The sequence below is a fragment of the Mesoplodon bidens genome (genome assembly GCF_964165515.1).
Source record: "Mesoplodon bidens genome assembly, chromosome: 1".
Taxonomy (NCBI): Eukaryota; Metazoa; Chordata; class Mammalia; order Artiodactyla; family Ziphiidae; genus Mesoplodon; species Mesoplodon bidens.
This window is the reverse complement of record NC_138176.1, coordinates 106,890,900-106,907,689: the sequence shown is the minus strand read 5'-3', so window position 1 is coordinate 106,907,689 and position 16,790 is coordinate 106,890,900. Positions and strand designations below refer to the sequence as shown.

Here is a 16,790-nt window from a genome sequence, read left to right as displayed (position 1 = left end):
CCCGCCCGCGGGCCGCCCGCACCGCGAGGGTTAAGGCGGGGAGCCAGTCGGGCGGGGAGGGCGCGCACGACGATTGGCGGAAAGTTCGGGCGCGGGGCGGGACGAGGGGCGGGGAGATGGGCGGGACAAGGGGGCGGGACGCGGCGGCCTCGGCGTGCCGATTGGCAGGAAGTTGTGTCGGGGCGGGGCGCGCGGCGGGCTCGGCGCTCGCTCCGGGAGAGTTGACAAAGCCCCGCAGGGAAGGACGCCTCGCGGCGCGGCGCCCCGGGCCCCTCGCCCCGCCGCCCCGGGACCCCGGCCCCGGCCCCCGGACCGACCCCGACGCCCGCCCCGCCCCCAGGCCCCAGCCCCCGGCTCCCGCCCCGGCCCCGACCCGAGCCGCCCGCGCCCAGGTAGCGCCGCCCCGTCCCGAGGCCGGGCCCCGGGGCGCGGGGCGGCGGGGTGCGGCGCCCGGGGCGGCGATGACCGCGCAGCGCGCCCCGCGGGCCCGGCCCTGAGCCCCGCCGCCCGCGAGCTCCGCCGAGGTGAGCCCCTCCGCGCGCCCGCGATCCCCGGGGCAGACTGGGCGGGCCGACTCGGGAGGGCCGGGGGCCGGGGCCGGGGGCGGGGGCCCGGGCTGAGAGCGTCCGGGTTCCCGCTCCGCGGTGGGGAGCCGCCGGCACCGGCACGCGCCGCCGCCGCTCTCGCCTGGCCCGAGGTCCTGCCAGTGCCCCGCCCCCGCCCCGTACCCCACGTGGGCCCCCCCAACGCAAATTTGTCCGCTAATGGCGCAGGCGATTATCTGCGGGGCCGCCGGTGTTGTGTGTCCCGCGGGCAGGGCCCGAGTTACAAGAGCCAGGAATCCAGACGGTGTTTGGAGGGGGGGCGGGGGAGGTCGGTAATTAGTGTAAACCCTTTGTCTGCCTTTGATAACCACGGTTCCCCCGCCGCCGCTTCCTCCGCCCGGAGCGCGGCAGGGAAGGCGGGGCGGCCCGCACCCCGGTCCCCGCGACCCAGGGCTGGGGTGCGGGCGGCTCCGGGGCCCAAGGCGGGGGGCAGGGCGACCCCCACCCCCACGCAGTGACCGGCGTCTGAATACACCCCAGGTCCGCACTGGCCGAGATGACGCCGAGCCCCGCGTTGGTGCTGCTGCTGCCGCTGCTGCTGCTGCTGGGGGCCCTCCCGCCGGCCACCGCCGCCCGAGGTGAGTGCTGGCGCCCAGCCCGGCGCCCCGGCCTCCGCCAGCGCCGCCCCTTTCCCTCCGGCCCTGAACCCTGCCACAGTGCCCGCCTGGCGCGCGTGCCTGCGCCCCGCCCCTGCTGGCCCCGCTCTGCCCGCCCTTCACCGGCGGGGCGCCCCAGTGCACCCATGGGACACTCCAGCTCACCCGCGGGCCCCCCTCACCCACGTGGCTCCCCAGCTACCTGTGGGGCACCCCTCACCTATGGGGCATCCCCATCTCACCCATGAGGTCCCTCCAGCTCTCCCAAAGGGTTACCCCTCACCCTCAGGGCACCCCCAGCTCATCTGTGGGGCCCCACGCTTGCTGGCAGGGTGGGCTCTGGCCCCAGTTCCCCTCAGGACACACGCACACATCCACACACACATCCCTGCAGTTGCGGGCAGCTGCTCACGGTGGATTCATGAGTGATGGGCTGTTTGGCCACATTGGACCGAATTAGGCCCCTGGGAACCTGCAGAGATCCCCCTGGTGGCCAGGGTTGGGTGTGGGGACAGTGGGGACATTCTTGGCCTCTGGGACTAATGACCCAGCCCTGTGCCCTAGGCCTGCCTGTCTCTAGGGAGGTACAGGGTGGGGGCTGGGAGACTGAGTGCCCAGTGCATGGGGTCACTGCATGGTGGAGGGTAGAGGCCTGTCTTAAGGCAGACCCTGAGACCACCTACTTCCGGCTACACACTACGTCTCTTGGCGTGCACCACACCAGGGCCTGGACGTGGGCTCACGCACCTGCTGTGCAAGCGGGCAGGCCCAGATGCCTCCGGAGGGACCCCTGCCCCTGCAACCAGCCCCATCAAGGGGCGTCCTTGGCTGATGGGTGATGCGTGCCCGCAGACTCCCACTGCCATGCTCAGTGCTGGCCTCGCTCAGCTAGGCGGGACCTGCAGCCAGGCCAGCCCTTTGGGTGTGTTGACCACTCAGGATCGTCCTTGCCCTGTCTACCAGTCCTCTGAGGCTTCGCACCCCTCCCCCGCGCCGCTGCCGCCCAGCGGGCGCACTGAGACCAACCCGGCCTTATATGGCCACGTTCGGGTGTGGGGTGGCGGGCGGCGGCCCAGGTGGGCCTCATGCCACGGTACCCACCCCCACCCCCAGCCCCGCCTGCCCCGCCAGGGACTGGCTGGCTCGCTTGAGGGTGGGGGCTGCCCAGGCGTGGCCGGGACGGGCAGTGTCCAGGGTACTGCGGACACTCAGGTCATGCCCAGCAAGGCCCCCCCTCTGCCAGTGGCCAGCGGCCTGGACTCTGATTGCTCTTTTATCTGCTTGGACTCCCCCATCCACGCACCTGCCGGTCCTCTGGCCACTCGGCCAGGGAGGCTCTGGAGGCCACTGGCCTGGCCTGGTTGTTGGCTGGAGCCGGAGGTGGAGTGGCGGGTGGCAGCGGGCCGTGGATGGCAGTGGGCGGTAGGGCCTGCCTCGGCGCCGAGGGGTCCCAGAGGGACCACAGGCTGCTCTGTGCCCCTTGGCTGAGGCCTTGGGCTGCATGGTGAGGGCCCTGGCGGCAGTAGGGAGGTGGGAGCCCCTTTCCAAGGGCAAGGGCCTCTGTGGTTTTGGGGGTGCGGGGGGCAGTGCTCTTCCTGAATTGTGCTGGCTTCTCCACCAGGCCTGGACTGGAGGGCAGAGTTGTTTCAGGCCCTTCCCACTTGGCGAGTGAACAGGCTGAGCGTGGACCTTCTTTAGGCTGACAAACCAGCGCAGAGAGAGTTTGGGTGGTTTTTTGAAAGCCGTTTTCCCCGTGGTGTCACAATTTCTGGAATCGGTACATTTCTAGACTCCAATCATATTTTTAAAGTTCCCCTTTTCCCAAAGTTTCACAATCTTGGTGGGTTTGTCTTAAACTGTTTTTGTTTTTTTTTTTTCAAATTTGAAAAAAGAATTTGGCTTTCTCCATTTCCATTTTATTTCTCACAGTGGGAGCTCTGAGAGGTTCCGAATGAAATACCTTTTACAAATTACTTTGGAAGAAGTCATTTCAGGGTTTTCTGAGAAGTGCCACGTGTGAACTTCTCTGAGGATGGTGGTGCAGTGGACGGTCTCTGAGCAGCCAGCCCTGGAGGTCCCTCCCTGTCCCCTGGACCTGGCCGGTGTGCCCGGGTGCCCTACCTCCTGCGGGATGGCGAGGACTTGGGGCTGCCCTGCCTTCGGGCTGTGGTGGGAAGGGTCTGCTGGGGTGTGTGAGTCGTTGGGGAAGCATGTGGCCGTCAGGGCGGCTGTGGCGTGTGCATGTGCGTTGTCTGACCTCGGCCTCTGGCCAGGCTGCAGGGGGCCTCCTCCTCTCCTCTAGATCCCTGCAGGCCTTGCTGGCCAGTGTGCGGCCAGGGCTGAGGTGGACTTGTGGGAGCCCGGCCCAGGCTCTGCGAGCTGGGGATGTGGGCCAGCGGCCCCATTTACGTCTTGTCTTGGGCCCCACTCCTGGAAGGGAAAATAAATCACTGTCTCCTCTGGGGGGGAGGAGGGAGCTGAACAAAGTGGCCTTTGGCTGGGCCAGGCTGAGCCTGGGCTGCCCGCAGGCTCTGTCTCCATGGCGGGGGGATCAGTGGGCCTCCGGCTCCCGCCCGGCTCCGCAGCCCTAACGGGGGACATGTTGGTTTTCCCCAGCAGCAGCCTCAGCCTCCGATCACCTGGGCGGATCAGGCTCACTGACGTGCTGGGGGAGGTGGGCTGTGGCCGCCTACCCGCTATGTGGCCATCCACGTTGGCCTCATTTGCCCCATGCTGTGCCTTGCCTGGTGACTGCAGCCCTGGTGCGTCCAGGTGACAGCCTCCGTCAGCAGGGCAGCATGTGGGAGGAAGGCGTGCCCGTGCCCATGCCACCGTTCCCAGACCCCAGGGACGCTGCAGCCAGTGTGGCCCCACCTACCTTGCCCGCCACCCGCTCTTCCTAGTGGTGGCCACCAGGTGCTCCTGGTCAAGCCCAGGCTCGCTTCTCTCCGGGCCCCTGGAGAGCAGGGGCCACGGTCCTGGGCTACCTCAGGTGGGGTCGCAGCCCGGGGTCCACTGGAGGGAGGTGGAATGCAGAGGCGTGGGCGTCACCCCAGGGCCTGGAAGGAGAGGTGGGTGCTGGTCAGGGTAGGCAAGGACAGGCCTCCAGCTGGGGGGATGTTGTGGGCAGAGGTGGGCAGCTCACCGGGGCCAGAGTGGACATCCAGTGGACATGGGCGCCTTGGTGTAGTGAGGTAGGGACCTTGAGTGGGGAAGGGCTGGGCGGAGAAGCTGGTCAGCTGAGGGGGTGTCCTGGGGGCTTTTCCACCAGGACGTTGTGGCCAGCCTTCCTGGCTCCGGCCAGGAGTCCTGGGGCCTCCATCCACCCGCTGTGCCCCAACTGAGTGGCTGGGGGTGGGGCCTGGAGGCAGGCAGGGGGTGGGGTAGGTGCCTACCCACCATGAGCACAGACTGGCCCCCTTGAGGAGAACTGGCCCAGGGTGGGGTTTCTAGGAGCTGTCGTCCCTGAAGCACTGCAGGAGTTGCTCCAGCCTAAGGGCTGCTGAAATCCAGGGTTTCCCATCTTGGCAGGAAACACAATTGCTTTTCTTCCTGCCGGGGAGTTTATTTCATGAGAGATTTACACAAGCTGTGCGCTGTTGAGTGGCTGAGGAGTGAATAACTGGGCCTGGGGCAGCAGGCGGGGAGGAGGGACCCCCTCTGGCTCCCATGATCCTGAGCCCCGGAGGAGCCGGGGCCTGCGGAGCACACTCTCCTGATCCAGGGCCACTGCCAGTGGCTTCAGGGCTGCCCTCTGCACTCGTGCAGCAGCCTGTCCGGGTTCCGGCGGGGACTGGGGCTGACTCTGGAGCTCAGCCTGACACAGCGTGTGCGCCTTGAGGGCCAGGTGGCCTGCCCCGTGGCCTCCAGGGGCCTGGGGGCGCCTAGTCTGGGCTGGCCTGCTCAGGCCCCATGGCCTCAGTCCTCGCCTCAAGAAGCCCGCCGTGGGCATGGGCTGTCATGGAGCAGGTATGGGTGGGAGGGAGGGGCTCTGGCCTGGGGTCGCGCAGGCCGGGCTGCTGGGTGCGCTGGGTCTTCTGCTGCCATAGCCATCGCCCTCACCCTCGAGGTTCTGCTTAAACGCCCAGGGGCTCCAGGCTCAGGAAAATGTCCTCATCTCCCCTCCGAGGTGACTCCGGTACCTGGATCGGGGCCCCCTGGGGCAGGGCCCCTGGGGTGGTCTGGGCCCCGCGGCGCGTTACCCTGTGCTCTGGGTCCAGTGCCGGCAGGTGTGGGAGGTCCCACTGGACAAGGGCCTTCTCGGTCCTTTGGCAGCTGGGAGAGGGTCTGGGTCAAGTGACGCTGGTGAGGTGGGGGTGGATGGCGGGGTGGGCAGGGTTGGGGTGAGACAGTGTTGAGTCTGGTGGGCCTAGTGAGATCTGGACACCCGATGGGGCTGCCCGGTGTTCAGCTGAGTCCCTTGGGGAGGGCCCGGGCGGTGGGTCTGGTTGCTTTCTGGTCACTGTCCCGTTGGCAGCTCACATGGGTCCCCCCCCCAGGGAAGTGGCACTGTCAGGGTGATGCTCTGGGCCTCCCGTGTCGGTCCTGGGGGTGGTGAGGGTTAGGCGGAGGAGCCCTGAAGCTGGGGGGCCACTGGAGGTCCATCTGGGGGCCTCCCGAGAAGAGAACAGACCTGGAGGCCCCCGGTCTGCCCGCCCCCTGGTGCGTGGCTGGGCAGCCGGTGGAGGGGACGCTCCCGCCGGCTTGCTCGGTGGGTCAGGCCGTCCCTTTGCCACGCCCAGAATGGCCTGGTTTCTGGGGCAACCACCTGTCCTGCGGGTCCTACCAGTTCCACCACAGATCCCGTGGGTCCAGCCCCCGGGGGCCGCCCTGGGCCGGCTGGTGACCGGGAGCCTGTGTGCGAGTGCGGGTGTGCACGTGTGCTGAGCCTGCCCCCCTCGTGGCAGCCCTGGGGTGGTCCTCACCTGTGCCCCCGCCCTGGGGTGTTCCTGTCCTTCCCCCCCAGGCCTCGCCTTCTTGGGGAGGGTGCTGGCCCTACAGCCTTCCCAGCTCACCCAGCTGTGCCCGGTCCTCACTGTGAGGGACACCTTGGGCGCCTGCAACCCCCAGAGAGTGCCTACTTGCCCTGCCTAGTGCCAGGTGCCCAGGCAGGCTGGGTGGACCTTCCCCCTTCCGGCCCCCCAGCCAGGGCCCAGCGCCCCTCCCCACGCTGCTCACTTAGCTTGGCCTGCACAGCAGGACGGTGACTCCTGGCTGGCCGCCCTCACCCCACGGCCAGGCCCATGCTGGTTAGCCCGATGCTCCCCCCACCTCCCCCGCCCCCTGCCAGAGAATTCCTTCCAGGCTGGAAACTTCTGGGCCTTCGCAGGGCTTGTGCGGGACAGAGCTGCCCTGATGAGCCGGCCGGTGCTTCATGCACCCTCATCCTCACCTGTGTTTGCGGCTTCACGGGGTGACGGCTGAGACCACCGGTACCTCTGTGGCCCCTGCTGGTCTCTGACACATGGGCCGTGGAAGAGGGGCGACGTCTGGCCCAGCCCCTCTTGAAGGGAGCTTGGGGTCGGCAAGCCAGGGCCCACAGAACACCCTGGGTGGTGGGGAGGGGTGGAGCCGATACTTGGGATCCCTCTCACCCCTGCCACGGCCAAGCCCCTGACAGACGGTGAACAGAGCGGGAGTGCGGGTCCAGATGGAGTGGCCAGGGCAGGCCACCGTGCCCCTGGTGCGGGGAGGGGGAAGGGGGTGTCGGGAAGGTGCGCCAGGCTGGGCGGAGGCCGCAGGGCAGTGAGGTGTGGGGTCCTGAGCTTCGGGGCGGCCCCGAGGGCCTGTGAAGACGGCTTGGGGGTACGGGGTGGTGGGCATGGGGTGGGCCACAGCTGGGGGTCCCTTCTCTGTCCCTGCCAGCATCTTTGCCTCCCTGGGCCCCGGGGCAGGAGGGGTATCAGCTGGGGTTGCAGCCGGGTCTTGTTATACTAAACTGGGGAAAGCGGTGCTCCTGGCCAGGCAGGGGGAGGGGCTGTGGGCCTGGGCGTCTGGAGTGCTCAGAGGTGGGGTGTGTGTGGCAGGGAGTCTGCATCCACTGTTGGGGTGTGCATCTGGGGGTCGGTGTGACAGGGTCTGTGTGACAGCAGCTCTGGATGGCGGCTGGGAATCCAAGCTGGGTTTGTGGGGCCCTCGGAGCGGCTGCCCCCCATCCCCGCTACTACCCCCATTCCTGACCATGTTTTCACAGCTAAGGGTGGAGGAGGATGGAGGAGAGGAAGGGGCGACACCGTCCCTGCCCGTTACCTTGACATTCAGCCCCCCTCTTGGGGCGAGACCCTGCCCCAACCTGCCTTTGCCCCGCGTCTGCCCTGCCTGCGCCATGTGCATCCTGCCTGTGCCTGCAGCTTCCTAGGGCTGTGACTGCAGGTGGGTGCAGGGTTGGGGCTTCCTGGAGGAGGTGCTCACGGGGAAGGCGCTAAGGCTCTGTCGGCTGCCCCCACCCACACGCCCTCCTGGTCTCCAGCTCAGGCCTCAGTTTCCCCGTGGCTGAGGAGTGGGAGGCCTTGTCCAGGTGGAACAACAGGGCTTGTGTTTCCCAGGCTAAATATAGAGCTGCAGCAGCCGTGCTGGCGGCCAAAATTCCCAGGAATCTGGGGGGCCAGGCCTCCTGCTGGTGAGCCTGCTGGGGGGTCTCTTGCAGAGGCTGGGGTGGGGGGCAGGAACCCGGCCTCGTGTCTGGGTCCCCCGGAGCACAGGTGGGGGTGGGGAGGGGTGAGGCTGGCCACAGAGGGGAGGGGGACTGTTTGCTTTAGGATAAGGCTGGCTCCAGCCGGGGCCTCTGGACGGGCGCTGCCGTGTCCCCCTCATTGCTCACAGGCCGGCCCGTGGGGCCACACTTCCGGCACATCTGGCGGTCACTTGGCTCTGTCCCTTCACTCCACAGGACCGAGGGTGGCGTCCCTGCCACCCAGTAGGTGCCCCCCAACAAGGCTTCCTCTGGAGGGTGGGGAGAGGGAGGGGCCGCACTGTCAGGCTGGCGCTTTCTCTGCCACTGAGGCGGGCTCCTTCCGGGGTCGGGGGTGTTTGAACCAGCCGCCAGTGGTGCCCCCACAATGCCGCTGGGACAGGCAGAGTCCCAGCAGGGAGGGATGCTGTTCCTCGTGCGGGCACCGTCCTCCCCACATGCTTTCCGGACCATTGCGTGTGTCTGTGTGGACATGTGTGGGTCCTTGTGCCTGTGCTTGTGTGTGTGTGTGATCCTTGCACCCAGGTGTCAGCCCGGGAAGGGCTGGGGGGTGCCCTTTTGTCCTGCAGCCTGGGAGGCCCCTGTGAATGGTGGAATTTCAGGCAGTGACAGGTGGTGGACAGGGTCTGCCTGGGAATGAGGCCTGGATCCTGGGCGGCCTGGGGGGCCTCAGAAGGTCCACTTGTCTGGGGGCCCTGAAGCCTCTCCCACTGCGATCTGGGTAGGTGCCTGGGGGGCCCTGGAGACGAGTGATTAGGGAGAGGCGGGTATCGGGAAGCCAGAGGGCTGGCTGGCTGGCTGGCACCTCTGGCATGGCCCACTGTCCAGAGGCTGCCTGGAGGGGGTGGGGCCACCCGAATGGGGCAGGATGTGGAGAGGGGAGGCTGTAGAGGGAAGGTGCCTAGTGTCTCTGTGTCCCTCACACCCCAGTCCCCTGGAATCAGAGACTCGGGAACCCCTCCCCACCTGGGGCCCCAGAGAAGCTGAGCCCTGGGCTGTCAGCTCCCTCCATCCAAATGGGGACAGCCCCCTACCCTCCCTCCGCACCCCAGGCAGAGGCGATGGGGGCCCATGCTCTGTGAGAGTCCCTGGGAGCTACAGTCTCTGGGGGACCCACAGGAGCACTTTGGTTGCAAGGCGGCAGCAGAATCAGCTGGCAATTGCATGTTGAAGAAACACCAGCTGGTTATTAAAAACACATGCCGCTCTCAGGCCCTGGAGCGACAGCGTCTCAGAGCAGCCGCGCCTCCGGCACCTCCGTGTGGCCAGGGCTCGGGACGTGGCCTTCACGGCCTGGAGTGGCTGCCGTGTGGGGTGGTTGCCTCTTCCAGTGGCTGGTGGGTGGAGTCCTGGGAGCCAGGCCCAGCCAAGCCCCTGGGAAGGGCAGCTGGGTGCCCGTGGCTGCCTCTCCTGGTCTGGAGGGACCGTGGGTGGGTGACCACGTAAGAGCCCTCCACCCCTCGTGGTCTTCCTGTGGTGTAGGGGCTGCAGACCAGCCCCAGCTCAGGGTGTCAGGCATGGGAGCACGGGGAGGGGACTGAGGGTCCACCAGGAGATAGCTCCATAGCCTTCTGATGTCCTCACCGTCCTTCCCAGCTGGCCTGTCTCTCGCTGCCCTCTAGGCCTGGTCATCCCCATTGTCCCTGGACTTGACTCCAGAGAAAATGAGGCTGGGTGGACCCGGGCCGGTGGGGACGGGGATGGGTTTCTTCCCGCTGGTGAAGGGCACCATGGCCTCAGCCCGGGACTCAGGCTTCTCCCATGGCAGATAGTGGTCACCCAGGGCTGGGATACCCAGCTGCTTGCCCTCTGACTCCAGGGCCTTGGTGACCTGGTGTGGCCTGGCTGGCAGCAGGGAGGCTCTTGTCCAGGCAGGCAGACCTGGTTTGATGCAGCCCATGCACACACAGGCACAGACACGGGTCACCAGACGCAGGGACGCTCGCACGTGCACACACAAACAGGGTGCCTGCAGGGAGGTGGTGGGGGCCGCCCTCGCTCGCCTGTGGACGTGCGTCCTGGGCGAGCCACATTCCGGCTCCCATGCGGGAGCGCAGTGGGCCCTGGGTGAACGCCGCCTCCTGTGGTCTGGGAGCTGGGTAGGCGTATCTGGGTGGAGTCCTGGGAAGGGGGCCCGGCAGGGACAGCCCTCCCCCGGCTCCCAGTGCCCATGCCTGCCTTGGCCCTGACCAACCACCTGCCGGTCCCCTCCTCCCTGATCGAGCCCTCTGACCCCCACAGGCCCCCCGAGGATGGCGGACAAGGTAGTCCCGCGGCAGGTGGCCCGGCTCGGCCGCACTGTGCGGCTGCAGTGCCCCGTGGAGGGGGACCCGCCGCCACTGACCATGTGGACCAAGGACGGCCGGACAATCCACGGCGGCTGGAGCCGCTTCCGCGTGCTGCCCCAGGGGCTGAAGGTGAAGGAGGTGGAACGGGAGGACGCTGGCGCCTACGTGTGCAAGGCCACGAACGGTTTTGGCAGCCTCAGCGTCAACTACACCCTCATCGTGATGGGTCAGTGCTGGCCGTGCCAGGGCGGGGCCTTGCTGTGTGTGCCTAGTCAGCTCGGGCGGGGAGGCAGACCCTCCCTGTGTGCCCACCCCTCACCCTGCATGAGCTCGGCCCACTGCCCCCAGGACCAGAGCCGTCCTGCTCCCCGCCTCTGAGCCCAGGACACCACGCCCAGGCTGGGCCCCGCCCCCTCAGGCCTCACCTTGGGGTCCCCCTTCCTCCCGACCCCTTCTCCCCCAAAGTTCTGCTGACCTGGGGGCCAGGGCTGGCTGGGGGGGCGGCAGGAGTGGGTATGGGGGCCCCAGGTGGTGGTCCCATTGAAGGGCAGCCTGGTGGGGCAGGCGGGCCAGCAGCCTTGGCGTCGGCCATGACTTTGAGGCTCGGGTTTCGGAGTTCAGAGGGGCCGCTGGGAAGGAAAGGCCTTCTGTTTTCCTCTGCCTCTGGGGCCCGGGCTTGGGGACTGGGCGGCGCCCCCAGCAACACGCCCTCCACTTGCTGGTACCAGGCGCTGGTGCCTGGCCCTCCCCCATGGGCTCCCGGGTGGGTCCCTCGGGGCAGGCTCCCTGGCAGCACAAAGGAGGAGCCTGACCCACACACCCCTCCACTGGGTTCCGGGGTGGGGTCTGAGCGCCTGGCCTTGGTCCTGGGCCGTGGAGGCGGCGGCTGTCACTGGGAGTGGGGGCATTCCTCAGCACGCCGCCCCCCCTCAGGCCCCACAGGCCTTCTCTGGGCTGTGGAATGGGAATACTGTGGGTGTCCCCCGCAGCGTCTTTTCAAAGGGGAGGATGACCAGGCGGTATGCAAGCCATGTCAGCTCACCAAGCCCTCGGCCCCTTGATGTGGGTTAGGGTTACTGCAGCTGCCGGCTGGGCCTGGTCCCCACCTCCCCCCAGCCCTGCAGACCCCCCGGAGCCAGGGTGGGGGAGCCAGATCTCCGTCCCACCCACGCCTGTCGGGGTCACCTGCACCCAGGGAGTGCGCCGGGTGGGCGGCTCCTGCCCAGCTGTCTCTGGGATTCTGAGACGTGGGTGTGCACCCGTGGCCTCCTGCTGGCGTTTCTAGAGCTTTCCCAGCTGGGCCTGAGGCTGGGGCCCGGGAGCCAGTTCTGGGGTCTTACAGGGGCTGCCGAAGCCCCTCTCATGCGCCCTCCCCTCTGCAGACGACACCAGTCCAGGAAGGGAGAGCCCGGGGCACGACGGCTCTTCCGGGGGCCAGGAAGACCCAGCCAGCAAGCAATGGGGTGAGCACAGGGACAGACATCACCATCTTGGTCGGGGGGTGGGGCTGTGCCTCCACCCCAGTGCCCGCTGACTTCTATGCCCCGCCTGCTCCCCTCCACCCTGCGCAGCCCGGCCCCGCTTCACGCAGCCCTCCAAGATGAGGCGCCGGGTGATTGCGCGGCCCGTGGGCAGCTCCGTGCGGCTCAAGTGCGTGGCCAGTGGGCACCCACGGCCCGACATCATGTGGATGAAGGATGACCAGGCCTTGACGCGCCCGGAGGCTGGTGAGCACAGGAAGAAGAAGTGGACCCTGAGCCTGAAGAACCTGCGCCCCGAGGACAGCGGCAAGTACACGTGCCGCGTGTCGAACCGCGCGGGCGCCATCAACGCCACCTACAAGGTGGACGTGATCCGTGAGTGCCGGGGCCGGGGGTGGGGGCGGGCTGGCGCCCGGGGCTGTGCCCAACGCATGTCCCTGCGCAGAGCGGACGCGCTCCAAGCCTGTCCTCACGGGCACGCACCCCGTGAACACGACGGTGGACTTCGGAGGCACGACATCCTTCCAGTGCAAAGTGCGCAGCGACGTGAAGCCGGTGATCCAGTGGCTGAAGCGCGTGGAGTATGGCGCCGAGGGCCGCTACAACTCCACCATCGACGTGGGCGGCCAGAAGTTCGTGGTGCTGCCCACGGGTGACGTGTGGTCGCGGCCCGACGGCTCCTACCTCAACAAGCTGCTCATCACACGCGCGCGCCAGGACGACGCGGGCATGTACATCTGCCTGGGTGCCAACACCATGGGCTACAGCTTTCGCAGCGCCTTCCTGACCGTGCTGCCCGGTGCGTGGGCCCCGCCCTGCCCCGCCCCGCCCCACCCGGGCCACGCCCACACGTGACGCTCCCCTCCCCGCCCCCTCCTCGGTTTCTCCTGCAGACCCCAAGCCGCCAGGGCCGCCCGTGGCCCCCTCGTCCTCGACCACCAGCCTGCCGTGGCCAGTGGTCATCGGCATCCCAGCCGGCGCCGTGTTCATCCTGGGCACCGTGCTCCTGTGGCTCTGCCAGGCCAAGAAGAAGCCATGCGCCCCCACGCCTGCCCCTCCGGTGCCTGCACATCGCCCGCCCGCGACGGCCCGCGACCGCGTCGGGGACAAGGACCTGCCGGCACCCCCCACCCTCGGTGCCGGCCCCGGTGTGGGGCTGTGTGAGGAACTCGGGCCCCCGGCGGCCCCCCAGCACCTGCTGGGCACGGGCTCAGCCGCCGGCCCCAAGCTTTACCCCAAACTCTACACGGACACGCACACGCACACGCACTCACACACGCATTCGCACGTGGAGGGCAAGGTCCACCAGCATCAACACATCCACTACCAGTGCTAGGGTGCCTCGGGGTGGGCTTGTGGAGGGCCGGCCAGCCGGGCAGGCTTGGGGCAGAGGGCCACAGAGGAAGATGGACTGCGGGTGAGAGGCGCCCCACGTGAGACACACACACACCTGGACGCACACACATGCATGACATACCTCTGGACACACACACACACACAATTACACACACACACACACTCAGACTAAGAAGCCTTTGGGAAGGTCTGTGTTGTAACTCTGCAGTGTGCATGTAGCGATGGGCTAGCTCATGAAGGAATCCCTTGGCCCCGTGATAAGGATTTCATGGGGGCCGTGGTCACCCCCCCACCCTGGCCTGGCAGGAGATCTGAGAGGCACCCTGGCTTTGCAAACCAAAAACTCCGACCCCTTCCCTACGCCTGCCCGCCTGTGTCCCTGCCCAGGCTATTTTTGCCACCACCTGTCCTGGGTGTCCAGGAGTCCACCAGTGCCCTGGGCAGGGGGGTCGGGCGGAGCAGTCCTAGGCCCCGTCCTGACAGGCCGGAGCTGGCTGGGGGTGCCTCCCGTCCCACTGCCAGAGAGAAGGGGCCCTTGATATTTATATTTAAGAAATTAAGATAATAATATTAATAATGATGAAAGGAGGGCTGGGCCACAGAGACTTGGCCTCTCCTGAGGCCCAGGACCCACCTGGCCTTTTGGCCACGCTGGATGTCCACCTCGGGACCGGGCATCCATCACCCCACTACCCGTGGCGGCCCCAGGCCTCTGTAATTTTATATAGAGTTTGAGCTGAAGCTTCGTATATTTAATTTATTTTGTTAAACAAGAAAATGTGCATCCTTTCCTCTAAGCTGGTGTTTCTTCCTGTGTCTGCATCTGTTCGTGCGCGTGTGCCTGTTTATATCTTCCTGTGTCTGCATCTGTGCGTGCGCATGTGCCTATTTATAGGACGGATGGGGGAGCTCTCAGGAACCCCATCACCAGGCCTTAGGCTCGGGGGCCGAGGCCTGAGGGTCCCCAGGGCCCGCCATCAGTGCTCTGAGCTGAAGGACTCTTCCCCGCTCACCTGCATGCACCTCCTTGGCCAGCCAGAGTCCTGCACATCTGTCCCAGGGGGGGCCCCCTCTCTGTACTTGTGTGGTCCCCCAGCCCTCAGTGCAGGGCCCGTGTTTCTCCCATCCCACATTCTGGGGTTCCCTGGGTGGCCTTGGTGGTGAGGTGGGCTAGGGCCAGTTGCCTGCAGGGCACCGTCCACCCTGGGTGTGCAACCGTGGCCTCGCTCTCCGGATGAGGAAACTGAGGCTCTGACTCACCCAACCAGCAGGCAGCGGTTGGGTTGCCCCTGGCCCAGAGGTTCTGGAACATCTTAAGAAAAGCACTAAGAGCCGGTGTGATTTTAGCAAAGCCCCCGGCGCAGTATGTCGGAAGGTCAGCGGGGGGTGAGGCCAAGCCGCTGGTTCTCAGCGCTTCAGGAAACAAGCCCAGGCTCTGCCTGACCTGCCGGTCAGGGTGCCCACCATCCTGCCCAGGCAGTGCTAGGCCCACCGCTAGGGCCGAGTCTCCCCTCCTCCGTGCCTTGGCAGTGAGCTGCTGTCCACCACCCGCCTCCTCCCCAGCTCCGGGCTGGGTCCCCTCCCTCTGCTCTTGTCTCCCAGGGCTCAGTCCCCAGTCCCCTTGCCCTTCCTCCGCTGGGACCCCCATGCAGTACAGGGTGGGATCCCCTGTCCTTCTCAAACTCCCCCCATCCTTTGGCCTCCCAGGGTGGACCCCACTCCTGTCTCTTAGGAGGGAGGGGCTCGCTCTGAGGTAAGCCCCACTGGGGTGGTCCTGACTCCGTGGGCAATGACCAAGCTCTGGCCTGGTGATGGAGACCACCTATAGTGGACACCGTGGGAGACCTAGGGCCTGGCTGGCTGTGGGGAGCTGGGCTGCAGTGGCCAGGGGAGTAGTGTGGGCTGCAGGCAGCCCACAGCTGGTGACCGAACAGATGTTCCCCAGACAGGACAGGCTGCAGCCGACGCCTGGTTGGGTTTCAGTCTGAGTGGGGAAGGGTGGGGAGAGGGTAGACGCTGGGCAGTGGGGAGACCTCAGGCTGTGGGCCATCTTTGGGTCACAGGGGATGAGCTGCCCCCTGCCCAGCACCCCTGAGGGTACAGTCTCCCAGAACCTCAAAGGAGAGTCTGCCACTCCCAACCCTGTACCCTTCTTGGCCTGAGGGACAGTGCTGTCCACCTGGGCTCATGTGGGGACCACCCTCATCATCTGCCCCAGGGAAGCCTGGGAGGCTAATGACCTGACAGGCCCATCAGGGCCCCAGGTCCTGGTTCTCGGGAGACCAGTGGCTCCGGGCCCATCCCCCAGTGCCCTTTCAGGAGAGAGGGCTGCTGATGGGCTGGTCGTTCTGTGGACATGTTAGGGCGCCTGGCTGGGCAGGGGGTCTGGGCGACCAGACAGACCCATCCTCTTGGGGCTGCCCGGCCACCACGAAGCCCACCAGGACTGACGTCTGCTCACTGGGCCTCCAACTGACCGGCCCCCCTCCCTCTGCCCAACGCCCCCTCTTCCTTCCCTCTCCCTGGCGCCCCGCCCCCCTTGGGGGCTCCCAGGCTGTGCGGGGGCGGAGCCAATGGGAGCGCGAGTGGGCGGGGCCGGGCGGCAGGCGGGGCCAGGTGGCAGGCCAGGCTGCGGGGGGAGAGTCTTTGGGCTCCAAAGCGGGGGAGCCCAGAGTGGCACGAGCAGGGGCACCGCGGCAGGGCTTCGCCTCCTGGGTTCGGAGGCACTGTGCCCTGGCTTCTCCTGCCACAGTTGCCCCTCCACAAACACCAAGGCCAGGCCCTAATGTGCCCTTGGCCACAGCCACCCGTGATGCTACCAGGACCCCCAACAGGAACAGAAAGGCCTCCCGTGCCCAGCTCTGTGGGGTTCCCTGTGGGGTGGGAGTGGGGGCCCCCAGTCTCAAGGGAGAGGAGGGGGATCCAGCTGTGTCTCAGAGTGACTCCCAGGCCAGGCTGGGAGTCAACGTCTTGATCTGATTTCATAGCCACTAATGGCTCGTGCTGTTGGGGCTTCTGAGAGCCATTTGGGCCGAAACTCCTGATGTCCATGGTGGGGGTGCTGGGTGCTGGGTGATGGGGATGCTGGGTGTGTGGGTGCTGGGTAGTGGGGGTGGTGGGTGGTGGGTAGTGGTGGGTGCTGGGTGCTGGGTGCTGGGGGTGGTGGGTGCGTGGGTGCTGGGTAGTGGGGGTGCTGGGTGCGTGGGTGCTGGGTGGTGGGTGGCGGGGGTGGTGGGTGCCAGGAGGGAGAGGCCTCAGGGCCAGGCCAGCATCTTCCCTCCGATCTGGGCTGTGATAAACTGGTCCCCTTGAAGCCTGGTGAACCTGAAAGGGCGGCCCAGGCTCTGACACCCTCGAGTGTGACCGCTCCCTCCCCACCCCCAAGCCCCGCAGCCCAGCCCTCCTGGCTTCAAAGGGGTGGCTGAGAGTCTTCTGCAGCTGTCCCACAGGGGGGGGTTGCTGAGGCTGATGTCCAGGGACCAGGCCATGTGACAGAAGCTGAAGATGAGGGGACATGGGGCCACCACACCCCCGTGGACCTGGGGTTGGGAGGGCCGGACAGGGGATCAGAGCCTTGTCTGGGGGCCAGGCCAGGGGACCTGGGACAGGAATGCAGGATGTAGGACACAGAAAAAGGGACAGGAACATAAGACATGGGGTCGGGACCAGCACAGACTCAACCTGGGACTCGGGGCATGGGGTCAGGCGGCCCCAGCCCCCCGGGTGGCGCTGCTTGGGGCTTGCAGGGCCCTGGACCTGCTGCGGGGGCTGAG

At 67.0% G+C, this 16,790-nt stretch overlaps 1 protein-coding gene across 1 annotated transcript; it reads left to right on the top strand.

Moving 5' to 3' along the window:
- The first annotated feature begins 243 nt into the window (after positions 1-243).
- Positions 244-13,805, top strand: FGFRL1 (fibroblast growth factor receptor like 1). The gene is made up of 7 exons (XM_081235271.1): positions 244-524; positions 1,086-1,183; positions 10,134-10,406; positions 11,563-11,643; positions 11,752-12,036; positions 12,107-12,460; positions 12,555-13,805. Exons 2-7 carry the CDS (start codon positions 1,102-1,104, stop codon positions 12,995-12,997), a joined length of 1,518 nt encoding a protein of 505 aa, XP_081091397.1. The 5' UTR covers positions 244-524; positions 1,086-1,101; the 3' UTR covers positions 12,998-13,805.
- Positions 13,806-16,790: the final 2,985 nt, after the last annotated feature.

What these genes read in the sequence shown, in the direction of transcription:
- FGFRL1 (XM_081235271.1), top strand. Translation starts at nt 1,102, where the DNA reads ATGACGCCGAGCCCCGCGTTGGTGCTGCTGCTGCCGCTGCTGCTGCTG. An exon ending in CTACACCCTCATCGTGATGG is followed by an intron (nt 10,407 to 11,562) that starts GTCAGTGCTGGC and finishes TCCCCTCTGCAG; the next exon opens with ACGACACCAGTCCAGGAAGG. An exon ending in CTACAAGGTGGACGTGATCC is followed by an intron (nt 12,037 to 12,106) that starts GTGAGTGCCGGG and finishes GTCCCTGCGCAG; the next exon opens with AGCGGACGCGCTCCAAGCCT.